This window comes from Lissotriton helveticus, chromosome 9 (assembly GCF_964261635.1).
Source record: "Lissotriton helveticus chromosome 9, aLisHel1.1, whole genome shotgun sequence".
Taxonomy (NCBI): Eukaryota; Metazoa; Chordata; class Amphibia; order Caudata; family Salamandridae; genus Lissotriton; species Lissotriton helveticus.
Genome location: NC_136070.1, coordinates 1,221,357,975 through 1,221,385,038, shown reverse-complemented (window position 1 = coordinate 1,221,385,038; position 27,064 = coordinate 1,221,357,975). Strand labels below are relative to the sequence as shown.

Below are 27,064 nucleotides of genomic sequence, written 5' to 3'. Positions count from 1 at the left end.
CTAGTTGCTGTCACGGAGCACCATACATAACAAATCACTTCTATAGTGCATTGTTGCTGCTAGTGTCCAGAAGCACGGTTACGTTGCAGTTGCACACCTGGATCAAAATGGATGTAAAAGATGCTGGTTTATGTGACCTGTGTGTGGAGTAATGTGATTAAAGGATGTATTACAGTAGAGGGATTGGGGCAGTAAAGAAGGTATGTCAAAAGCAGTCTCCGAATATGCCACTCCTTTGACGTGACCCTCCCTAACCATGTAGGACAAAATGCAGAACCACATTGACAGCGTGCAATTGTGCCAATCTTTGTACTAAAAGCAAGAATACCCATTGTAGCCCTACTTCAAAATCTATACCTCATTCTTCTGCTGCAGATTTACACATTGCACCAGATGGGGACACATCATATGTTGAGACTTTGTTACCCCCTTAGTAGGTGCACCTAAAACATCACATCTGGAATTGTCCAACCACTGACAACAGATCTGCTTCCCAGCAAAACAAAATACCAAGTCCATTTTGTGGGAGTAATATTACATTTCAGAAGGGTAAGAAAAATGGTGGGTGGCGGATGGGCCCAAAATATTGGCCTGGCAAAAAAAATATTTTTATTTTGGGTAGAGACAATAACAACTCATTTGGGATATCGAGCTAAATATAACTTTTAACAACAAAGTTTATGCTCTGTCCCAGGAAAGAGTTTGCTAGATGGATGTAATAAGTTGGTAAGAAAATAACAATAACCCGTCCACGTGTGCTGGATGAAACTTACCCTAAATGTTTGCAGTACATCTCCTTGCATGAGAGGCTAATACTAACAATAGCCACATACACCACTGTGTGTAGTTTGTTCTTTCATCTCCAACTCCATGCAATACAATCATCGCTTTATGGTCAATATTTCATACATTTAGTTCCTGTGTAACAAAAACATGTATGTATTTCTCTTTCTGTCATCATGCACACCTCTTCCATCCTTGGAAGCAGATGTATCACTGATGAAGCTTCATGTAGTTACTATTTTCAAATTAGAGGCCAAGAAGAAATGTAACAGCAGTACAATGTTTTGCTGAATCCCATTGCCTTTGCAATCAAAAATCCACTGCGGTCCCTAAAAATGCAAGCTTTTGACCTAAAAGGCTAGGTCTGAACATAAATCCCTAAAAAGGGGCCCAGGGGGTTGAACTTTTACACAAGGCACTATACATCCTTAAATTTGGCTTTACTGTTACTGGCCTTTTAAGTATGGTGGGTCTGTAACTGGACTCCTTTCCCGGTAATACTGTACTAAAGGCAATAACAGAGGCAGTGAGCTTATTTCAATGTCCTAATCAAGAGATAATGGGTATATCTGACAACAGAGCAGGACACAAGTAAGTAGGGCAACACCAAATATACACTACAGAGAGACATTTGGAAAGTGTTTATGTCTTCGTTTTCATTCTTGTCAGTTGCCTATCCTTTTTGTTCGACTAAAAGTGCTGCTGTGCAATTTGATCAGTGCCTTCCACTTTTAACATCCTCACAAGAACTTCCAACAACTTATAAACCATTTTTTGTTTCCAGAACCTTTCAGATTCTCACTTTCTTGGGTAATATTGGGTGCATCTTCTTCTACCGTTGTCGTATCCTCTCCAATATGACCACAAGCACATTTCTGTATCCATGAACCTCTCTCTGACCACGACCCATCAAGACTGTCTTTCCAGAATGTTCCAAAGGCAATTATATGTATAGCACAATGGCACTTGAAGCTATTGCCGAGAGAAACCTAGGTATTTAACCTAAACCAATGCCCACTTGGCAAAAAAACAAGATCCATTTATACCGGCCTGCCATTGACTGAATTTGGTGAATGTTTCCAGAATATCTGGATTCACCGGAACCACTTGGAGCCTACATTCCCCCCTCCCCCCAAGCAGTTGTGGTCATAAATAATTTCAAAACACTTCCACATAAGCCTATGTAATTTGTCACCACTCCATAGTGTGGAACACAGACACCCATGAAACATCCTGAGTAACTAAGTCATTTAGGGTCACATTCCTAAAAAATTAATTTGAACTAGTGGAAGTTTTAAAAACATAGGTGAATGACATCAAAAGTAACAGCTTCAGAATGGACATCAAATTCACTTTCAGATTTTTTTATGTTGCTGAAGATAGTGGTAGTTACCCCAAATGAAAATGTGCAGTACAGATTTCATCTTCCGTCATGCTCCTCTGGTAATCCCATTCTGGCTGTCCATCAAATCCTACAAAACCACTGGACTCCCATCCCATTAGTGTGCATTACTCCCTCCCTTAATGGCATGCTCCCTTCTGCTCTGCCAGCTTGCGCCTTAGATCTTTTAAATTTTCAGTTAGCAGCTCTACTTCATCAAAACGCCCGCTGTGCTTTGCATCAAAAATATAAGCCTTGATGTTGTCTATCTGCTGGAGGAGAAGATCTTCTTCTATAACTTCCTCTTCTCCTGCATCATCATCTTCCTCAAAAGGGTTACTGGATGTGCTTTGCTCAAAAGGATTTGAAGAATGTTCTAATTGATCATGGAAAGGAACTGCAACCTCTTCAAATGGATTAGGAGCACAGTTTCCTGCTTGTGGGTCAACATCATCGTCCTCCTCAAATGGGTTGTACTCTCGCTTGGCATTCTGAAGAACTCTGCTGCTGGTTAGAGGCATAGAAGCTTCATGAGCAAGGTCTTCGGCAAAGGGATTAGATGGGTCGATTGGAGTGGTAATCCCTTCTTCATTGAAGGGGTTTAGGAGGGTAGCTTTGTTTTCAATAGGTAGGAAGGTTTCCTCATGAACCATAGTCTCTTGATTAGGTTGATTTGGAACAGGGACTAGAGGTGTTGATGCAAAATTATGGAAGTGTTTTATCCTCCCATCATCCAGCTCCACAGTGCGGTTAATAGGATTTTGCTTCTCCCTACTAGTATCATGCTGGAACGGTCTCGTCTCTCGGAAGTCCAGGGAGTGTGCTGTGACCTCATGGGTCACACATCTGTTCTGTTCCCTCTCCCATTCTTTCTCCCGCAACACCTCCAATTGTTCTAGCTGTACGGCCTCTTCCTCTGCCATCTTCTTAGATAGCTCAATTGCCATTTCAATTTGCTGCTGCTCATACTCATCCTGCAGCTGCCGCAGATTCTCCTGCAGCATCTGCACTTCATCGTTCCGATTGGCTTCCTTGGCCTGTTCAATAAAAGATGTGATGTTGTGGATCTGTTGAAGCAGAGGGTCTGAGATGTGAGAATCGCGTGGCGTGCTGAATGTAGGGAGCCAACCCTCCGCTTTCCTAGCTCTGCCCTTCTGGAGAGTAGGCACCTCCCCATTTGGAGCACCAACTGGTCTCGAGACAAAGTCTTTACTTCTCTCTTCCATTCTTCGCTGTGCCTCAAGTGCTGCCTAGGAAGACAAAAGCAAAAAGAAATTTGAAATAACAAATACACAAGCTTAGGCTTGACAATACCAGCTTTCTTACTGAAGAAATGAAAGATCGCTAACTGTGTCTCTCTGAAGCACAGCTCTGAAAAATGTATTGTGTCTTAAGGCTGCTTAATTATAAATAAGTTCATATAATAGGCAATGTGGTAGACATAATGTTCGCATATATTATGGCAGTATCAAACCCAATTGTGCAACCTCTGGGCAGGCCATTCACTGATCAATATCCATGGTTCAAACGTTAAATACAGCTCAAAAACCTATTCTGCTTAAGCAAATCAATAAATCAAAAAGAGGCTTACAAAGAAGTCTGAAAAGAACGGTGTAATATGACACAGAACCTTCTAGACGCTCCCCACCTCAGCATAGGCAAAACTCTATAGTGAGCACACCAAACAGAAAATACCAACACCCTGGTTAAGAACAACCTGCCAATGATACAAGCCAGAACTTATTTAAAAAAAAAGGCCAAGCCAACACGTGGAAAGTCTGTGGTACGGGAACTCGAACCTCACTTGATTTAATTTACTGCAATGACGAACATTATAATAAACCAATTCAGAGGGCAAAATGGTCTACTATTCCAATCATATAGAACCTAAAATGCATTTCCTGCTAAATGTTTTCATCTCTATTACTATGAAAGCATGCATTGAAAACCTACTAAAAATACTCTTTGCGGCGACTGCTCAGACTGCTATAAGAGTTAGCAGAACAACAGTCTATCTCACAATCATCAGCTGGCTCCAACCCATCGAAGAGACTAGGCAGTCACCTGCAGGCAAGACATTTTGAAATCCAAGCGTTATGAAAGCTTGCAAGACAACAGACCAGGATTTTTAGATTCTTGCCCTTGATTGAATTAGAACAGCCAACGTATACGAAATAGGTAGCCTGACAGATCTAGTCATTGGGCATTCCTGTGGGTTAATTCCCTTAACTTGGTAATTAACATTTGTATGCTAAAATTGGTACTGTTAGTTGAAAACCACAAGCACCAATTGATTTATGCAGACAATCAGATCCAACTCAGACTGGAAAATGAAGTAGGGAGTCCGCCAAATATCACCAATATACATGCACAGCTCCACTCATCTACCCCTTGTTCTCAAACACAACTCTCCTTGACTTTACAACTAGTTTTGTGGCTTTCATATATACATAGCGGCATGGACATTACTAAGAAAACCTTAATGGGGCACAGCAGATATGGTACTGAGCAATGATGACCCATGAGACTATCTCTTTAATGTGATCCTGGGAAACTCCTTAGTTCAAAGCAGAAAATAAAGCATAAAGGCATAATATTTTAATTAGTACTCTAGCGTTTCCCCTCCCATCACTGGATGGGTCATTTTTCGCTAACAACTCGCCATTGCCTCTGATTTCTTAAGTGGTCTGGTTTCCTCATAAACTTTGCAGAGAGAATTTTTTTGGTCTAACTATTCGCCTACCGTGCCATCAGCCTCACACCTCTATCTACGCGAGATCTGCTAATGCCTATTACAAGCAATTGTACACAGGCATGTTTATCTTAAATGTCCTGATGATCAATTTATTGTTTATATGGATCGAAACGCCGTGGACACCCTAAACACCTTATGCACTGCTCTAAATTGCAATTTAATGTGTAAAGGTGCTTCCTTGCGATTTTTTTGTCACATTGAAAATGTTGTGTTTAACAAACCTACAGCTTTGTCTGAGCCTTTTTGTGTTTCTCATTGTTTGTCCTCCCTGTTTTAGTAGGATGCAGGCTTGTGTCCCACTTAGAAATTTTTATTTGTAGTGTTCTTATTTGATTAAAAAATATTAAATATCCGACCTCTGTCCGGCTGGACAAGTTCAACAAATATAGTACTGACTGGGTCGATATTCATTCTCTTGTTCCTATTGTCGTTTCTCTAGGGACCACTGTTCTAATTAATGGCTTATTGTGAAAAGCATGTGTTTAAGGCAATAGGCTTACAGGGATAGATTGCAAGCAGGTATTTTTTGGAAGTGTGTAAAATGTGCCTAATTTGCTTTAGTGTAATTAATTATACGAAATTTCATGGGTAATTAAGCAAAGTGGTGTAATGGCATAATTTCTGGAATTTTGCATAACATATGTTACACAAAGTTCCAGAAATTACGTGAATTGTGCCGGTGTGATTTAAATTTCAATTGGGCCTAGTCAACATACCATGCAAGACAGCATACCTGTCCTGTGCGTCACAAATGGATGTTTGAGTGTGCCACTTAACTTTATGAATGAAGATGGCCACGCCGAGAACCAGCCCGAGCGCAGACTAGGGTGAGATTTGTCAACCAGGTACAATTCTTGAAAGCAGGGAAGTTAACACAATGATGCCGAAGATAAACAAATACAAGGCGGGCTTTCTGCGGATCACTAAGCCATCGAATATTTCGCGTACGCATCGTAGAGTAGTCATTACCAAGGGTCACGTTGGAAAGTATTGCACAACCTAGCGTTGGAAACTATGAGCGCAGGAGGGTGCCATGCATGCGGTGTGCCGTATATGGGTGTGCTCTGCAAGAACATAAAGTAAACATGAACTACCCCCCCCCCCCCAAACTGGGTGAATCATCCACTCCTCACCCCCTCTTCCCCCATCAGTCAAAACAATGAAATAAGTACAGGAATACATTCCTCAGTGCACCAGAAGATCTTACGAACAGCCCAGCGATAAAGGGCTGGGTGGCCAAGGGTGGGTTATAAAGGTGGCATCAGATGGCAGAGTTTACCAAGCTTCAGGTACAGACAGGAGTCAGACAGAATAACCACCGAAAGCGTCCCAAGGAGCCTTCCGGGGCCCCCCAGGTCGCGTCCAGTAGACAGCCTGTCGAGTCCAGGCAGAGTCTGCAGCATCATTAAAGAGGACCTGGTTCAATTGTTATCACTGAGATTGCTACTGCGTGCAGTTTCCAGCGATGCGTCGCAAGTCCCCCTGGTATTTCCTAGTTTGCGCAAAAATGTAAGTGTCGCCTTTGGGTTGGTGAAAAATGTGTTCTGCCATGCAAGGACAACCAGATTTTGGCTGAGTATATCAGCGAATATGCCATCTCAGCACAGCCAGAGTGAAATCCGGGTAGAGTGCGATCAAGTTTCTTTGATATTGTAAGTCACAGCATGCACAGCCCAGTTGCAGAGAGGCGTCCTGCTCCCTAAAGTTAAGAAGGCGCTTTACTATAGACCGTGCTGAAGCCCGAGGCAGGGGACAGAGGCCCAGTGAGCAGTGGGCATGCTCAACTGCAAACAAGGGTGACAGGGCCTAGCCAAATAGGGAACCGAGCATTGTGCCTATGTAAGTGTCCATTCGGTCCATGGCTGTTGACTCTGGTATCTCTAGGATGCGCATATAACTACGCCATGACCTGGCCTCCAAGTCCTTGATCATTTCCAGAACTTTCACCATCCACAGGAGATGTTCATTTGTTGTAGGGTGCATCCTCAACCTCAGACACCCGCGTCTCCAGCTGGTCAAGGCGGTCCCCATGTTTTTCCTAGCTGTTCCTTCATATAATCAAGACTGGTGGTAAGGAGATCAATCTTAGTGTCTGTACTGTGCAGGCTGTGGTTCAGATCAATGAACATGCCTTTGATATCCTGATCAAGGGGGAGACGGTCTCCGAGGAAGCATCCTGTTGCTGAGCCTCAAGGGGAGAGCCGTTGACACCCACACCCCAAAGAGCCGATAATGGGAGCGTAGGCTGTTTGGCATCATGTTTACCCATCTTAGAGCTGTGGGGATTCAGACAGAGGAAGCAAGCGGGAGCCACTGTCCACCAACGCATGGGCCGGATCCCACCTCACCCCAGGAGAGACCAGGGGGACACGAACATATCCAAACCACACCGACTCTAGAAAGGCGCAGGCCCTCGCACCCAACTGCAATGCCAATCTAGTATTCACTCTCCGGGGCCCAAAGTTTTCAGCAGCCCCCAGCCAATGTCCAGGTGTGGAGGGATCCGTGGTGTCACAACCCAGGCAGTCAGTGACAGGTCTACATGCCCAGCAGTGCAATAATGGACAGTAACCAATGTCACAGGCAAAAACAGGGCCCTCACCGCAGTAGACGCCGGACACAATTCAGCGTTCCCTAGGGGGTTGCGATGTTTCAGCTGCCCTCTGAGCACCACCAGGACACACAAATTCTCAGCTGCGGCAATCCGAGAGTCACAACAGCTCCAGTCAGTTACCCCACGAATAGAAAACAGACAGTGTAATGCCAGAATAAATCGAGGTGCAGCTGTTTTGTAACACCGAAGCTTGAGGTGTTGGCACCATGCTGCACCACAAGCGCGAGGATTTAAAAAAAATGTATATTGAAAAAGAAAGCTCAGCCATAGGACGCAAAGAAACTTAACACAGCAGTAACAGATTTTTTTCGTGGTACAGATATTTTACAAACCTAGCTAAAAGAAGTGTAAGCAAAGGTAGTTACAAGTAAAAACCAACACATTTTCCTTGTATGAGCTCTGGGGTACAAAGAATGTACATCTCTTCTACACCTACATCTATGTTTGCAGAAATGTTCGTTTTTGGGGGGCTGGTGAACAAGTATCGCACAAATAGGCCTGTACTGTACAGGTAACTCCATTTGTTAGAGACTGCAATAAACATTAGACCCAGTCTCCTCCTCTTACATCTTAAGGAGCAAGACCTTTGGAACTGCTACGTTTATGTAAAAATGGTGTGTATTAAAGACTACTTGGTTCTTGTTATCACTCTTTGAAAAGCTTTGCCCTTCAATAAGTAATTATTATGATAAGTAATTATTCCGCACACAGGAGATTAACTTCCAATCCTTGCTCAGATAGATTACTGGTGGTGGCGGTGTACAACACTATTCCAACAAAATTAACAGGCACATTGTGTCATTAAAGTAATCCATCAAAACCTTTGGTGAGCCATATTACTTTACAAATAGGTTCTAGAATAACATTTCCAAAATGGCCATAAATGCACACCTAAGCTGCATCTGAAATGGGCAATTCTTGAGACTGTACTGGCAAAGTAGTATGCTGAGCTCTCATTTCAGAATAAAAAGGACTATAAGACCATGGTGAAAAGCAAGACACCGCTTGGTGTATACAAAGTAAACCTGCTTGACAGCCACAAAAAGCATGTTTTCAGTTCACAATAAATATTGTTACCTTTCTTTCGAGCTGCAGTTTGTGCTCATTCTCCTGCTTTCGTTTCTCTTTCAATTCTTCATATTTCTCTTTAGTTGGCAGTGACATAAGTCCTAGTAACTTCTCCTGATAGAAGCAAAAGACATACAGAATGAAATGATGCTTAACAAAATGTTAGCAAACTAGCGTCAACAGAGATGATGTGGTCACACTATTTTATTTTGATGGATGCGAACTGTTTATTCCTTCAATATAATCAAAGAAAGCTTCAATATTTGTTTTGACATGGCTTAAAATAATGTCTGGGCTTTAGTTTATGATTTACTTCGATAAATAGCTTCTGCAGATTTTAAATACATAATAACAACACTTTTCTTTGTTAGCGAGTACTTCAAACTTTGAGAGGCAATCTGTGTTACACCTCTATAAGGATTAAAGCATAATTTGCGCCTGTGATTGCGAGTACCCTGTACCAGCATTTATTTTTGGGACTGAACTTGTGCTGATGTGCAAGAATCAATCATTTGAAATAATAACAAACAAAAACTCTAACGCACTGTAACTATGAAGCCAGCGAAGCAGTAGACATCACTTGCCACTGAATTATGATGTGACATTACGACATGGCATGAGGATGCAACTGAGGTGTGTGGCAGAAAAACAGCACAGGCCAGAACACAACCATGACACAGAATTGCAAAAACCTGCCTCACATTGCTCATGAGGAGGAACTCTGCTGGGCAGCCCAGGCTCAGATTGGGCAAGCCATCCGAGTGCACTTACAATTCTTCCCATGCTTTAACCAGCAAGTACCAGGCATCTGCTGAATTTAGTCACTCCTGTGAGTTTGATCTCCCATGCTATAGGTCACCCACAGTCCTTACTTGGGTCAGCCTCGTCCTTGTCGCAGGGCATGGGTGCACCAAGCAGCAGACACTCAGGTTCCAGCTCCATCGGCTCACCTGCTCCAGCCCCAGCACTGGTAAGGTGTCTGTGGAACGGCATTGGCCATCGGGCCCTGCATCCTGCACGCCACTGCATGGACATTTTATTGATCAATCCCCAATATATGAGACTCAAAGCATACAAGTGTTGGAAGGCTGATATATCGGCAAATGCAAATAATCACCCCGTCCCACTCTGATGACGTTAGGATTGCTGCCTTCCCTCATTGGCGGACCTTAGGTCAGCCAAGGAGGGAAGACAGCAGTCCCAAGCCTCCTGGGACCTCCGAGGCAGATCCGCAAGTAAGTGTGTGTGTTTGCTTTAAATTAATGCTTGGTGCATGCGTGTATGTATAAATGTTTGGTAATGAATGTTGTGAATGGATGTGTTTGTGTGCGCACACGTGTGAGTGTGTATGTGTGCGTGTGTGTCCCGTTCGCTCCGCTCCCACCTATAGTTACAGGCCGCCCCTGGACTGTTTGTATATTCTGCTTGTATTGGTTGGTTAGTTTGTGAGATACTTTTGTTTCGAAATATTGTAATTCACTTTTATTTACTGTGGCACCTAATTTTTCTTTCTTCATTGTTTGCTGTAGTTGTTTTATATGTTTGTCTTTCACGTACTATGGGACAAATAAACTAATAATAGCAGTAAAAAAAGAAAAGTTATTCATCTAAAATCCTAGTTCTCTTCCAGGGGAATTATCGTGAAAGTCATAAGCACTGAATAGTCCTGCCCACGTGTGTGGATCCCGAAGCACTTTAAAAAGTGTACATATATGTATAACAAGAGTTTGTACCACTTTATGTTTGCAGTCTAAAGAAGGCTAATAATGGCCAGATTTAATTGAATTTTCATTGTAAGAAGCCAATTGCATAGAAATGAGTCACTATAAAACGATGACCATAGAAAATTTTTCACAAATCTGCTTAAAGGGAATATGCGACATTGTTAGCGAATAGGCTGCAAAGCATAGGATAGAAAACTGGGACTGTGCCTTTAAGAACCTCACAATACCCCCTATATCCCATCATGCTTCGCAGGTGACAGATCAGGTCACTTTTACCGAAATTAGGAATCCTTGGTGAAACAATTGTTGAGAGCTGTAATACTTCCTGTTCAGGGAGGTGGTAGAGTGGCTTTTGACTTAGTTGAGGATTCCCCTATAGGGCAGCTAGGATTACAGGTGAATAACCTTTTTCTTCTCTTCCAGGGGTTCCTCATCAATAGTCATACACACTGAATACAATAGCAAGCCCATACCACAAACAGGCGGACATGAAATAAAAATAGCTCCAACAATGACCCGAAAATGTTCCTTAAAGAAGCCTACCCTACTCAAGTACCCGCTCTGGAATCTGTCTTGTAAATGTATGAACAGATCTCCAAGTTGATGCCTCACATATCTCTGAAATGGAACATTCCAAACAAGAGCTATGGTAGCAGCCTTTCCCCGTGTATAATTTGCTTTAATTCTACCAGGGAGGGGTTTCTTTGCTATCTGGTATTAAAGAATTATGTACAAAACAATCTATCTAGAAATAGATTGTTTAGAAGGCAAGCCTGTACTTATTGGACCTTAGTTTATGAAAAGACGATCTTATATACTTGATTTTCTCTGAATAAAAATTGCATGACTCTTAGCGTCAAGAGAATGCAAGGATGTTTCTGCTGACATTGATGGATTAGGGAAAACGTGGGTAAGGAAATAGTTTGGTTAATGTGGCAATCCAAAACCACCTTAGGGAGATCAAGGTGTTCTCTCATAACCACTCTTTTACTCTGGATTACTGTATACGGTTCAGTGGCTAGGAGAGTCTGAATCTCACTAACTCTACGTGCAGAGGTAATATCAACTAGGAAAGCTGGTTTCCATGTAAGTTGTAAAGTGACTTTGTGTAAGGGGTGGGGGGATATCCCATTAATTTAGAGAGAACAATGTTAAGTTCCCAAGGAGGAAAAAATTACTAAAATGGTGGGAAAACAGTTTTTAATATCTTCTAGAAAATCTTTAATCTCAGATATTTAAAAAAAGAGGTTTATGATGGAGACTTCTTATAGGTAGCTATAGCCGCAAGTTGAACTTTTATAGAAGAAAACTTCTAAACCAGACCTTGGTAGATGAAGAACCTATGGTATCAGTACATCTTCTTAACAGGATGAACGATTATGGCTGTTCTATATGCGCAAAATGTCTTCCACTTGAAGTAATATGATTTTCTTGTGGAAAGACGTTTACCTTCCCTTAGAATCCTCATGCACTCTTGTGGAAGACCTAGATAGCCATATTGCAGGAATTCAGGAGCCATGCCACTAAGTTTATTGATGGAAGGTTGGGGTGCAGAATCTGGGCCCCAAATGTGTACAGGAGATCCCATCTGCACATCAATCTCTTGTGTGTGGTCGCTCTGATAGGTGAAGAATGTTGTGAACCACCACTGATGAGGCCATTCTGCAGCAATTATTATTATCCAGGTTTTGGACTAATAAAATTTGGCCATACCTTTGGGAACGAGGGGATTTGGTGGAAATGCGTGGAGAATTTTTTTTGACCAGTCTCTCAAAAGAGCATTCCCCTTCATCTCTGGCTGGTGATATCTGGAGGAGTAGTCTTGACATTTTTTGTTATTATGTTGGCAAATAAGTCTATTTGAAGACATTCACATTCTGGGAAAATATCTTCTACGACTATGTCGTTTGAAATCTAGGTTTGATAAAGGCTGTCCGCTAACATGTTTTGAGAACCTGGGAGATGGACAGCTGTAATTGCCAAGTTCCTTTAAATGAGCTCGATCCATATGGTTTGGGATTCTAGAGGCTGAGGTCTCGAAAGTGTCCCTCCCGGCTTGTTAAGGTAGTACATTGTTGTTGTATTTTCTGTCTGAAAAGAGAAGTCATTTTGATTGCCGGAAGAAAATACTTTAAAGCCAGATGAACGGCTTTCAATTCTAGTAGGATGATGTGGCAAGCCTTCTCTTTGTGTGACCATAATCTTTGGGCCCTTAAATGGTACAAGTGTGATCCCCATCCTTATAGGGAGGCATATGTGACTAGAGACTGAACTAGGAGATCCTGAAGGAATAAGGTCCCTTTTACCAGATATTCCGATTTGGCCCACCATGGGAGTGACTGGATGGCTGATTGTGATTGTGTCAATTTCTTCTCAAAACTGTTTGAGAACTGGTTACACTGGTCCTCCAGACATTGCTGGAAAGGTATTATGTGTAGTCTGGCATAAGGAACAAAAAAAATGCACAAGGCCATCGATTCCAACAGAGATGAAATCTGTTGAGCTGTGGATGGGAATTTGCAATCGAGTGAAGCACTGCAGTTGGATTGATAACAGTCTCTCCTCCAAAGGATACACTTTTTCAGACTGCATATTTATTATAGCTCCTAGATATTGTTTTGAACTGGGGAGGTTGTAGATTTTCTGAGGTTTACTTGAATACATAACTTGGTGAGATTGTGGCGACATATTGGAAAACGGCTCACTGGTTCTTTAAAGGATGTTCCTTTTATGAGCCGGTCATCTAGGTATGGGTAAAGTCATATTTTTGTTTCACCAGATGTGCTGCAATGACGGCCTTACATTTCACAAATGTTCGGGGAGCTGTATCCAGTCCGAAGGGTAGGACTTTGTGCTAAAATGCCATGAGCCTACTATAAACCGTAATAACGTCAAATCCTTTTTTATGGTCGGAATGTGGAAGTAGACATCTTGAAGATCTATTAGACTCATCAAATCCCCTGGATGTAGTTAAGGGTAGATCTGATGTAATGCGAGCATTATGATTTTTTTCTTTTCTTATGTACTTGTTCAGTACACTAAGGGCGAAAACAGGCCTGAATTCCTGTTGTAGTCTTTTTTTCCAAACCAAAAAGTATTGGGACTACACTCCCAATCCTTTCTGATACAAATGACCCTCCCTCACTGAAGTTTTTTGTGGTAAAATGTTCACTTCCTTCTTTAAAAGATCTTGTTGATAAGACAATGTTTAAGATGGTGGAAGAGATGGAAGAGGAACTTGAAATGAGGTGACTAGCCATTCTGAACAATATTCAGATCATCTGTTTGTAGCTATCATCAGCCAATCTGAAAAGTGTGCTACAATACTTCCTTCCACTGGAGTGACTGACGGATCTAGGGAAGATGCGACTCATTGTTTGGAATGCGTTTTTCTACTGCAGATTGCTGATGTCGGCTCCCTCTTTCTCTGGATGATCTGAGTTGATGGTATGACTGTTTCTGCTGGTGTTGCTGCTGGTGGTGTGGCCAATGAGGGGTTTGAATCCTCGGAGGATTGTAGTGCCTGTCATAAGGCATGTACCTCTTTCTAAATTATTTTTTTCTTTTCCAGGCCCACAGCTTTAGAGATGTCCAATTCAGTCTGCATCTGTGACATTTCGTCATATGTGTCAGATCGGAAGAGCGTATTTCCTGAGGATGGCAGGTTCAGGATTCTACTGTGTGCTTCTGGTTTCAGACTTGTTAGTCTAAGCCATGAGGATCTCCTAGCACCAATATCATGGACATAACCATGGGCGGATAAATCTGAAATGTCAGCAGCTGAACCAATGATCTGATTAGATAACAGCATTCCCTTGTTAATGACCTCCTGGAAATCCGGTCTGTCTTCCATAGGAAGTTTATACGTAAACCTTTGTAGGGAGTCCCAAAGCGATCTATCATAGCTCCCCTAAGGGGAATTGGCACTAACTGATTTCATTGTAGAAGCCAAAGCTCCACACATTTCCCTTCCCATAAAGTCTATTCTTTTGCTCTCTGAAACAATGGTACTACTATGAGTGACTTCCTTGCTGCAGACTCATTTATGGAGTCTGGTGATGAATCTGCCCTGGAAAAGAAAGGATCTTGGTCAGGAGGCTTATACTTCTTCAAGAGGTTAGATGGAGCCAACCTTATAGATGCAGGTTGCAGGAATAACTGTATTGCAGGCTCAAGAAGACCCAGGACTAGAGGGAGGAGAGGTCTTGCTGACGTTCTTTGATGTAAGTTCTCACGTTTGACAGAAGTAGATGCAGTGGGAGCTGGCATAGGAATGTTCAGCTCTGTTGCACCTCTTATAAGCACCTTATTAAAAGTTGTCATCAATTGGAGAAACAACACTTGGTGGAGGTGTGTTAGAGGGAGCCGGAGAATAATCTTTGATGGAAGACCCTGAGGTCGTTGTCCATGGGAGAGATCATGATCTGCATCAAGATGGTGACCTTCTGTGTTGGCTTGTACCAGATCTTCTTAATCTAGAGTGAGATGAAAGGCATCTTTCTCTGGATCGTCTGAGACCTATGTCTGGATCTAGATCTACAGCGATGTCCATGATTCTAAAATGGACTGTCCTGTGGTCTTGCGAAGCTGGGGATATTCCAGGTGATAGCCTAGGCGATGTATCTGAACCTGGAGAAAAGTTATATGGTGTGGCTCCCTGTGGTGAAGCAGTACTAGAAAGCGCTATATCCAGTGTGTGATGTGATGACAAATATGTTTGGGAGTATTCAGAACCTGCAGTGGCAAGTATCTCTGGTCGAATCTTCTATGACCACCTAGAAGATCGTTGCATAGATGGTGAAAAAGATTTTGTCCTAAATGTCACTTTTGGAGGCTGTGATGGCTTTGACGTCGAAGAACGTGGCTTCATCATCGACTGAGATGATTTGGTTGTCAACTGACCTTGATGTCGAAGAGTGTTGCCTCAGTGTTGACTGAGGTGGTGTCGGCATCGGAAGGGGTAGATCTGCCATTGACGGAGGTGGTTTTGATGTTGCGGACTATGGTCTTAATATCAATGGAGGAATTTGACGTCAAAAGTGTTATTGACAGAAACCATCTGGGTTCTTTCGTCGTATGATGTCGTACCTGATGATGGCAGGCATATAGGTATGTCTAGCCTTCGACGCTATGTTACTCAACGTCGTGAATCTTCCTCTGATATCTTTTATCCTAGGATTTGCTTCTATGGGAGTCCTTGGAGCAGGAAGAAGAAGCTCAACTCGAAGACTTGATCTTCTTCATGGCTTCTGGAAGATCTGGCAGCGTGTTCTTCAAATTTCTTCTGGAGATGGACTGACAATAAGTACAGACATCAGGGACCTAATCTTCCTGAGAGTGAAGTGAAATTTACTGTCCTCAAAACACGTGCTGGCAGTACTTTTAGGCATCAAACAAAAATGTGGACTTTGGGTGACATAAGAAAATCAATATCAGTATGTGTTTATAATGAAATGGTCTCTGTTCAATTTTTGGAGTCATTTTACTAGTATTAAGTTTTGCAACTGATGCATTGGTCCCACCAGATGACTTAACTGCCTCACAGGAATAGGATGAGACTCCACAGATCTCTTCTGCTAAATTTCAATGGCTGTGAGGCAGATCGTTATATTTGCGAATACCCATCAGCAAAATTTCAGCCGCTTGCTCCTGCACTGAATCCTGGTGGAGGACTTCCAGGATGTTGCCAGCTCCTCCTGAATCTCTGGAGAGACACTTAACTGACCTTAGAAATTAGACGAGCTCAAGGGATAGCATAGACGAATCATGTTGTTCAATCCAATATCAAGCCAACGGTTATGGAGACAGACCCCTTACAGATCTAGGTGGAACGTGGGTGCATGTGGTGTTCAGGTTAGTGGCAAGGGAGTTTAGTTTATCAACCCTAGGTGTCAAAGATGGGGTGGAGGGCTTCTTGAGAATTTGTCACAGATGTGTAAATCGGAGACACATGCTCAATATTCTTCACAATCTGAGATCCAAAACATCGGCAAATCCACATCCACATCAATAGAGAAAGTCCCATATTTGGGGACCGTGATAGACGAAATGGATGCAACAGGTAATCCTTTGAAATTGGGCTGATTTATATTCAGAACAAACCTCATTCATGTCTCCATCATTAGCAGGAATGGAAGGAGTACTGCAGTAATGTTTGAAGTGTAAAGAGTGAAAAAAGTCCGAATTTTCCATGGAAGCCCTTAAAAAATATGTTATGTTAGGAAAATCTATAGAGTGCCCATACAACCAAGGGTTTCTTGCTGCTGTGACAACCAGGAAGGAAAGGAGACAGGGCTCGGGCTAATCATAAACTTGCGTACAAAGCCAGATCTTCAAATGCTTCCTGAACCTCAGGAAGTTATGTTCAAACCTGACAGAGGAAGGGAGAGAGCTCCATAAGATGGGGGCCAGGACAGAGAGGCTCCTGACCCTTGCTCTTTGTCCCTTGAATCCTTCCCACAGCGGTGTCAAAACAAAACATGGTGAACAGGGTTCAATTGGTACAGCAACAGCTTCCGACCTCTTCCATACAGCAGACATTTTCCTTTTGGGTTTGGGAGGTTATATGGATCAATGAGCATAAGTTACATTGTGCCCGATATACTAATGTGGTGTTGCAAAGCAGTTCATGGTTTTGTGCATAGACTGCTTTGTGACCCTGCCTTTAATTTGCCCCGTGACTGAGGTAACAAACTGTCACAGATAGAAATGACTATTCTCAGGCAGTCACAAAACCTCCTACCTCATTGATATTCAGAAGGTAGGAGTTTTTCAATGGCTCCCTACGAGTACAGGGACAAAAACCTGCATTGGAGACTGCATCCCTGCATTTACATTCACTGAATTACATTTGTTTAAAGAAGCCAAATCCCAGTGGTGGCTGATGCATTTAAGCAGTGGTTGGGTGGAGGAGAGCTTGAGAGAGCGCAGGGGGTTGGAATAATAAAAAGAAAAATAAAGCTTACCTGATGCTGCTTCTGCTACCTATGAGCTCCTCTGCTTCCTGGTCCCAGCAACGCCTGGGACAGCATCAGAGACTCCCTGTGCAATACCTGTGCTGCTCTCATGCTGCACGGGGATTGGCCTGATCGGGCTGGTTTAACGCTCGCTCAGGCTTATAGCACAGCTGATAAATAAAACGGTATTGTTTTAATTTTCAGCTGCTAGCTGAGCCAGTGGGGTGATGCTCCTTCGCCATTGCGGAGGAGCCGCCGCTAACCAGTCCCTTATAAGGAGAAGGCCTACTCTCAAAAATACAAGTTGGTAATTAGCAAAGGGTTTTGGGGTTAGAACGCAGTATTCCACAGGACCACCGTCTGCTTCCCCCTATGCCGGCAGCCACCATTCACAATATGCAAGATGCACCTCTATGCCAGCTTCCACTGTGCAAATGCATCAACAAGTCCTTTTTTGAAGTCTGCAACGAATACTTTCAAATTTGGAAAGAAATTCCAAACTTGCAATGCACCTATTTAACATCTTGACCTGCAGTTTTGCTGTTACAAACCTGTGATTTTGCTTTTTGCAGGCTTTGCAAGAACAAAATCGTTCGTAAATCAGACCTATGGCCTACTGACAAAGTGTTCTGCCACATTACATATTGAAGCCCAGGAGTCCACATGAAACTGAAATCATTACTCGGATCTCTTCTCCGAGTGTTCATTCAGAAAAATAAAATGACAGCCATGGAAGTGCCTCTACAAACAGGGAGAAACAAGGTCCAGAACTAGCTTAGGGTAAGTTCAAATAACCAGTCAAAGGCTATTCACACAAGATAGTTTTATAATCATTGTCCATATTTTAGGTTTCCAATGTGTAGATATCTTTATGTGATGTTTATGAGATGCAGAAAATCACAATTGGGTCAGCAACATTCATAGAATTCTGTCTTCTCTTCATTGTGAAATACCTAAAGTAGACCATTTTAACAACAAAAATAAAAAAACTATATAAAAAAGGAAGACACAACCATGGAAACTTCCAGTGCAGTCTGACAGTTTAAAGGGGAATGCCCTTTCTTTCAGTATTACCTGTACAAAGAGAGTTGCAGAGTACCGAATCATCTTCTGTAGTTGTTGAGCTTTGGGAGAGGGTTTGGGGTCCTCATTCATTCCAAGAATTAAAATTTTCTTACTGAAATTAAAAAGGAAAAAACACAACTAGGAGCACTGAAGTATGTGAAGAGGACAGGAGAGATGTGTACAGCAGTGTAATGTCATGTCGCTTGGGGGGGGGGGGGGGGGAGAAGGGAAGGAAATAGAATGCGATAAACAGTATGGATTTGGGTTTGATGATCAAGAGAAAGGAAGAGGAATATACATCGTGTTCATTGAAATAAAGGAAGAATATTGTGGTACACTTGTGCAGGTCAATCAACTCAAATTGTAGCAATCTTACAGAAGCAGTCGCATATAGTAAAATGTGATGTTAACAGAAGACCTTCCAAAAAAGGGGAAGTCATCAAAAGTGTTCCAGGGAATTACCATAATACACAAAATGGAAAGAAGGAAGGGCACAATGGAGGAATTTAAATTCATCAAAGGAACAGAATGAGGGTAAACCCTGACCATGTGGAAATGCAGTAATCCTCAAAGAGTAAAGGAAATATGACACTAGAGCATCAAAACCAGAGAAGGGCAGCAGTGACAATTCCTGATAGTACAGAATAGTGGCTGAAAGAAGCGCCACTTCACCGTGAGGGGTGAAGCAATTATAACAATTTAAAACTATTTAATTGTATTAACACTCAAGAATAACCTGTGTGAAATGTTTGTGCAATGCTGCACACTGGTCATTCTCAAGTGATCATTGGATTCGTTTAATGGGGAATCATGAACAGAAGATTCACAGCACAGCCCCCATAAAGTGTTAATTTGACTTAGTTTTGCTACAACATATACAACAAAGGGGTGCAGAAAAGTAGAGTTGTAATTAGAAAACGAACTGTAAACAAGCTGATCTGCTACTGCGTTAAACATTTATTATGTTGTGCAAACTTCAGAGCACTTTGTTGCCAGAAAAGCATACGTTATCAAGTGGGTGATGTATATGTTACACCTGTGATATTAAAGTATCATGGGAATCATGGCGAGATCAAAGTCTATGAGCACTGTCCCTCTCCAGCAGAACTAAGAACTTAGTTACTTTTTAGTAACACAGAGGCTATTTGAATAGATAATATGCTCCTCATGAAACGACAGAGAGCCAATTTTGCAGACAGTTTTGGTGCGATTTAAAAAGCTGACAGAGAGCACTCAGGGTCTGTACTCTGTGGTTACAGAGACCAGTTTTAGGTGCGTTTCTCGGACCAACATTTGGGCATCGTGCAAGGACTGCATTTTTTTGGAACTCGAGTTTCTATTACAGAAGAGTTGGTTGTGCAAGGTTCAATAGACTTCCAATTTGAACCTGTACTTGGTCAGGATTAGAAGGAGGGTGGAGTTTGTCAAGGTTTCATTTTAAGGCAAACTCTGGCTACATGGTTTTATACTCAATGTAAATAGGTGATAAAGATACAATTTAAGTTACAGAACTGGTGTAAACGTAAACGCCTCCTTTCAAAGATGACTGGAAATTGATGCCCTTCACCAATTTGTGTAGTAGGATAACAAAGGTGGGATTAAGAATGAGTATTATGCTAAGGATTTTTAATATTGCCCTGAATCCAGGTAACTAGGCTATGTAAATGTTACCTAAACAAAGCAGAAATGTTTCTTCAGCCTCTAAAACAAACACACACGCACACACAAAAGCGTGTGCACACACCCCGCCATAACCTCTCCCACATCCTTTAAAAATCCGTGAAAGGTATATCATGATCATTCCTCAACAATGAAAAACACTGATTTCCCAGTCACAACAATGCAACTCAAATGTCGCATCTCCCCTTAGGTAAAGTGCACCACTCTGTGTTAAGTTAGTAGCTGAAAACTAGTAGCTCTAATTAAATATCCCTCGGCTCGGTTCTCAAATGAGAGTTTGTTGACCAAGCACACAACTAAAAATCGAGTTAGACCTAAACATTTTCTGTTGGTCTTCTTATGTTCTCTTTATTGGAGGGGTCAAATGAGAATATTGTATCTCCTGCAATAGTTGAAACTCTTGGAGTGTGCAACCTTTGATTTTGGGGCAAATGCAAGCTAGTACAGGGTCAAGAACACGGTCTGAGAAGGAAGCACTCTGTCCTGCTCTATGATTACACCGTTTTTCACAGGTCATTTTTGTACCATATGGTTAAATATGCAAGTGTGTAATGTCCGTACAGCCTCAGCTGGAATATTTCTTTATAAGATATACAAACGCTAAATTGGTCTCGGTTGGCCACGCTGCTCCTGAATTCCTCTATTTCCTGTTTCATTCATCATTCATCATTCATCATTCATTCACATTATTTTATTATGACCAGGAAGATTTGTGTAGCTTCTGGTGGAGGGATGATTGAGACCAAGCGCAGGCCTGAAAAAGAGTGAGTTCTTTATGTACTACATTTCTTTGTCTTTTTTCTAAGAGTTTAGGCTTCCATTAATAATGCTAAGTTTATATTTACTCTGCCATGTGTTTACAATTATCTTTCCACCGTTCATCTGTGGACTAAGGCCCAAAATATTCATTACCAACTCCTATTGTTTTTATTGCAATATGCCAACAACCATGTAACAATATCTTGTTTATGTTAAAATGTCAGACAATAAACAATACCTGATTATTCGAGTTGGTTCTGGTACCCAAGACTACTCACATATATTTTGTACAAAGAGGGTCAAAATACCCAATAACCTAAAAATCTCATCAATATTCAGCTTCTAAGGAACAATTTACTACCAGATAAAATTACCAGTCATACAAACAGCCATTTAAAGAAGAGACCCCCTTAATCAAGGAAAAACTATTATACTGGTCTCTCCAATACCTACATTAGAAGCAGCTACAGAGGTAAACATCTGTAATGCTCATGCCCTACTGCTAAGTCAGGTCTACTGGACCGGCAATACAGAAAACTCCATATGGCCTACCCACAAATGAGTATAAAAGCATCTGAAGCGCAGTCTGCATCGGGTTTGAAAGAGAAATACTCCACTGCTCGTCCTTGAGTGCACAGAGTTTCTAAAGATGGGGAATTCTAAGCACTAAAGACATACACTAAAACTTTAGGTGATCCAACTGCATAAGAAGCTAATATTCAAGCTCTACTTTAAGCCCTTCAAAATCCTGATCTGTTAAGCTTCCACATTCATAGTGCAGGATTCCACTTTCTGTGTGCGAAGTTACAATGCAGAGCTACACCACTAGTGCCAAAAAGGATTCAAAAATTCAAAAAGTAAATCCATAAAAGCTAAACAGCTTTGTGGATGGTAGCCAACTTATGGGATACTCTCTCTTTACTACATGGACAGCCTACAATCGCCCATAAAAGTAAACGGGTCACACGAAAGGGAACTAAGTGGCTGACCTGGCTGCAAACATGTGGGTTTAGACCTGTAAAGTTGCTGCTGTTACTCTATCTCAATCTAAATCTAAGGTCAATGCAGACGTCATGATGGCACTGCAAACAAGATCAAATGGGAATACACCCCTTGCAAGAATCACCGCATAATATTCCTACAGTCTTATCCATGACAGTATCCTAATGAGATCCATGCCGGGGATATGGGATAAGCATAACCCAAATGAAGCACTTAGGCTTCACTTCATAAAAGCACTTTGCCGTGCTGGCCTCAGCACTACATTATCAATGTTACAGCACAGTTATTGGTCACCATATAGGTTTATGGCAATAAGAACAGCATTCTACCATTTGTTAACAAATAAAACCCTCTACTGCTACAAGGCCTAATACCCATGCCTCGTACAATATCATATGATGAAGCAAGAGTCACCTTTCTTCGTGGTGTTCCAAACTGTTGAACGTCTGAATTCATTATATGCTGCACATTGCTACCTTCTGTAGAGGCTCCAAAAGGTACATCCATCCGTCTTGGACTTACATTTAGGTCACAATGGCTGGCATATAACTGGATTGCTTGATGATCATCATAAGGATGGTGCAGGGGTACTGTTTTCCTGAATATTCAACACTTGGAACAGCTGCCCTCCAACATGCAGTCAAGTGGGGCACTCGTGACAGGAGACTCCCAACATAACCAGACCTTACTGCTCACACTGTGACAGAGTTTGGGTGGACTAATCTCAATACAAAAAGTAGAAGGGGAATAATGCCTACAATAGGACTCCGATGAGACGGTTAAAATTTAGGAATACACAACATCCATCTGCATTTTTGGGACAAGGTGTGACGGAAATTACCACCAGTACGCCTTTCAAAGTTTTGCGTTCCACCCATCATGCATCTATAACTCAGGGCCTGCCTATCTCAGAAAGAAATTCGGATTGTACCACCCCCACAAGCAAGTTTCTGTTTGCTTCTTCAAAAACTGTGGCGATCCTTTCCATTAAAAATTCCTGCTTGGGGCTGGGCATTTAGCCCTCCTTTTCCTATGTTGCTTCCAGCTTTCCGCTTTCACTCAAAAGCACTTCTGTGTTTACCCTATTCAGGAAAGAATTGAAATCTTAGTGGTTCACCTAATCGTCCGGGCTCTAAAACCCATTTTTCTAGCTGCCTTTTACTTTCCTCCCCTTTTAGTGTCAAGGCCCCCTCTGGGATAAATGCACGCTTTACCAATGCTTAACATATCATTAGATACACATTTCTTTTTTAGGCTTTGCCAAGTTGGCCTAGCAACTATGAGCTGAACCCACTTCTCTCATTCCACAATTCCATGCACTAATAGAAATCTGAAGCTTTATTTTCAGAACAAACTCTTCAACATGTGAGTTGTGCCAAGGTTATGTTTATAAACGAAGTGTTCAAATGAAAGTGAAATGTTGAAATATAACGTTTTATCCTACTCTCATTAGGACTTCACACATTCTTAGAGGCAAAACACCATCCTTCCCCCATTGCACCTTGATTAAGTGGACAAACTAGTATCCATTTCTAACCCAGTAAAAAATGACTAACTTTGACAGCTTAATTTTTAACGTCCAAACAGCACATTCTGTGGCTGGGAGAGTATGTCTTGTTGACACTCAATATTGAACTCACTTTGCCAACTTTCTCAGTGTATAATGCTTGAACACTACAGGTGTTACAATCATCAAGGATATAGACTCGACCGCTTCAAGCATGCAAGACTGTTTTTGTGCTATTCTGAACTTTCTATGGTCTTTCCCTTCAAATGTATACATTGGTGTGATTCCTATCTTGACTATTGCAGATGTCAACCTTCTTTGCCATATCCATCTGAGCAGCACTGCAGTTAGGCTCTAGCCTTCTACCAAGAAGTCGATTTACTTTCAAGCCTGTAATAACATTGAACTCCAAGCTTTCACAAGTAACTGGTACCTGTGGCTCGAGCCGTGTTTCAGTAGCCCTCTAGCATGAATGTGGACTACATCCTGCAGCAAAAATGTTTTACTGCTCTACGTGGATTGTTGGGAGATCATCCAGACATAACTCATCCTTCAAGGTCCTTTCGGGGGCAGTGCAGCCAATCGTCAGTGCTGCTGCTTATGATTCACATTGCTGCTGCTTTGTGTCCCCACTACACAACCTGCTACGCTGCTTGGCGCTCTAATGTCACCGTATTCTACTTTACGATTCATGTTCCATTAATTTGCAATGATAATTTTGGCTTTCCAACAGACTAGTCCACCATTTCTGACCTCCAATCTCCTGGCTTTTCACCCCATCAATTTCCTGTTCTTTTTCCAGCAACCATCCACAATCCCCATGGTGTATTTCTGATCTTTTACTACCTGCCACACACCTGGATCTTTAGAGGCTGTTTATTATTTGAACAATACTATAGAGGGCACACAGCTGCTGCTGTTTTGTATGTAATATCTTGATTTGTATCGAGCATTCAAACATGATTTTGACCCCTCCTGCCTAATCGAATTAGGCCTGTGCTTGTAGTTTTGCATACATATATATTTATATGTAAATTCTTCCGTATTATCACTCTGTGGGTGTTGTGTTTACATGCTTTTTAGACTAATCATAACTATTTATCCTCCTCTAGTTATCTGTTGCCTAAAGCACCCGACTATTCATTGCTAATGCTGATTGTTTGCCTTTGTGAATTGGGACCAGATGTACAAAGCATTTTTGCGGTTTGAAACCGCAAAATGCTTTTTCAAATTGAAAAACTGCAAAATACGATTACATAACTTGTTACCAAATCGCAATTCGCATTTGTAATGCAGTATTTGTAAGGGGCATTTAGGGCTTTCCTTCCAAATACAGAATCGGTATGGTGTAATCAATATTTTGCGATGAATTTCGGTCGCAAAACAGTGATACTTTACCACTAGTTTAAAGTGGTGGTAACCAATTTGCAAATGGGAAGGTGCCCCTAGGGACCCGTTACCCTTGGAGAATGTTAAAAAATATATATATTTTTAAATTAAATGTAAAATTTTTTTTTTTAAATGATTACTTTATTGAAAAGCTATCGCACATGGTGGTTTGCTGACCACAGTAGGCCAACATGCCTCTGATTGCTATAATTCCTACCTCATTAACATTCATAAGGGAGGTAGATTTGTGACCCACTAGGAATCACTAACCACAAATTGCATGTCTTCTTAGATTAGGAATTGTGATTTCCTAATTTCAGTTCAGTAAAAATTGCAATTCCTACTTTTTGTACATCTGGCTCTTAGTCCCTCAGTGTTTAACTTAAGGACTAGCATTTCCTTATACCTATAATCAGATGTCAACTACAGGAATTCACACACTGTCCGAAACCATGAGGACACCTAGTCATGGTCGTCATTTGAAACAGTACAAACTGAGGCGCACAGACTTATATCTAGGGACCTTCTCTTTCAAGGTCTTTTCAAGGTCTGACAACTCAGCAGGGCTCTCACAGAAGCTAGACTTGTAGACAGAAGGCAGGCCTCCTTACAGGTAAGTAATGATATGTTCTACCTCTCACAATGGAAGACTTTCAGGTGCCAATTTCTAAATTTGTTATTAGCAGGGACTCAGTAGGAAGGGGAATTATAGAAAACAACATGTTGACTCTTCACTTTCTACTCACCACTTATTGATACAATAACTGTAATATTTGCAACTACAATTTTTTATATGTTCTTCATTAGTTTGGCTTTTAATAAATGCTCCAATAATACTGATTCAAGCATCTTGAGCGTGTGCTGGCTTGGCGGGGAAGGTTAAGAGGAACCCAGGAATATATATCTGCTATCTTTAGCTGGTTAGTCTATTCCTGTGGACCCTTTCCAGGTACGTATAGGAGAAGCTCATGGGACACAAGTCAATTTTCCCAGCTCCAAATGGTACGTTCAAATGCCTGCAAGGCATGGAGTCCACAAGAACTATACCTATGTGTTCAAGAGTAGGTTGGGGACATTTCATCACTATGGTATAATTTTAATTTCCTATAATTATTAACATAAGTACCAGCAAAATAAATAATGCAGTTTGCCCCATTATTGTGGTAGTTATTCGTTTTCATTGAATACTACTCTAATAGCTCTACTTTAGGATCTGCTAAATTGCCTCGCTTCTGAATTATTTTTTCCCCTTTTTGTATTAGTGGCATTCATAGAGGTTAATGTTTGCTCTAATATTTCTTGAGATAAAGCATTAATTTACAAGTTTTTGATATTCATTTCACTCACTCATTACATCTCTGTGAAAGACATTACCACTATTGTTCAAGAGTATTACATTTAATTCTGCATGATTTGCAGTTAGTACATCAGTTATAGCACTTTATCCCTTCACCCAGATGTTTATGGCGTTTCCTATCCCACTGATAGTAAATGAGTGATCTACATTTCCATCCTCATTTTCAGTAGCTCATCCTGCCTCAGAGTTGTTTTTGGTTATTTTTAATGTGTCAAGGGGTGCATTTTGTAGGCAAAGGATAATATGTTTGGTAATTCAACTTGTTCCGACACAAGGGAAACATTTTTTATTAATATCATGGAGTGGCAAGAATCACCGATATCACAAAGCGGTGAGAACCACAGAACTATTGTATTGTATTATAATGTAATTGTTGATAAAGTATATTCAAAACCACTGGACTTGGAGCGGATAGAACTCATCACGGTAGTTAACACAGTATGTACTCCAAAACTCCTCTTTCTATCTCAATGGTACTATGAAGGCCGCAATTCAGGGGCTTCACATGGTCATGTGCCGATTCCAACCCACGTATCCCACTCCCCTCAATGAGAAGAACTAATGTGAAGCCTATTCTTATGTGAAGCCCATTCTGGTGTGTCTGGTGGCCAAAATACGCAGAGGGTACTAAAATCCAAGAAATGGAAGGGATGGAAAAATCAATGGAAAGAAAGGTTAACTAAAGCAAGTGGAACTGAAGGACAAGGATAAAGATAGACAAGCCACCAGTGGGGTGTGTGTCTGGATGGTACATTTGGCAATTGGGTTTTGGGGCACAACAGGCAGATCATCTCCTCCTAAGCTGTCCTCTAGTACTTGTGTCCATTGTCTCAATTTACGCCAAACCTTGTACAGCACTATGATTGTTCAAACAGGAGAGATTGTCACAGGCCTTCCATTGCCCTAATTTACCATCATTAACAGGTGCAAAAGAATAACAGAGAAGAATCCCTTTGCACATATTATTGAGTAGACAAGTAATAGTCTTTGCAGCGAGGGACATCACCTTCTGCTTCGAGTACAG

At 41.6% G+C, this 27,064-nt stretch overlaps 1 protein-coding gene across 1 annotated transcript in view; it reads right to left on the bottom strand.

The window, feature by feature from the left end:
* Nucleotides 1-1,411: 1,411 nt before the first annotated feature.
* Nucleotides 1,412-27,064, bottom strand: part of RBSN (rabenosyn, RAB effector) — a 131,399-nt gene continuing 105,746 nt past the window's right edge. The window contains exons 12-14 of the mRNA XM_078661702.1: nucleotides 18,356-18,458; nucleotides 8,611-8,715; nucleotides 1,412-3,414 (exon numbers count right to left, since the gene is read on the bottom strand). Coding sequence (XP_078517828.1) covers nucleotides 2,305-3,414; nucleotides 8,611-8,715; nucleotides 18,356-18,458 — 1,318 coding nt within the window. The 3' untranslated portion in view covers nucleotides 1,412-2,304. The remainder of the gene's footprint in view (nucleotides 3,415-8,610; nucleotides 8,716-18,355; nucleotides 18,459-27,064) is intronic.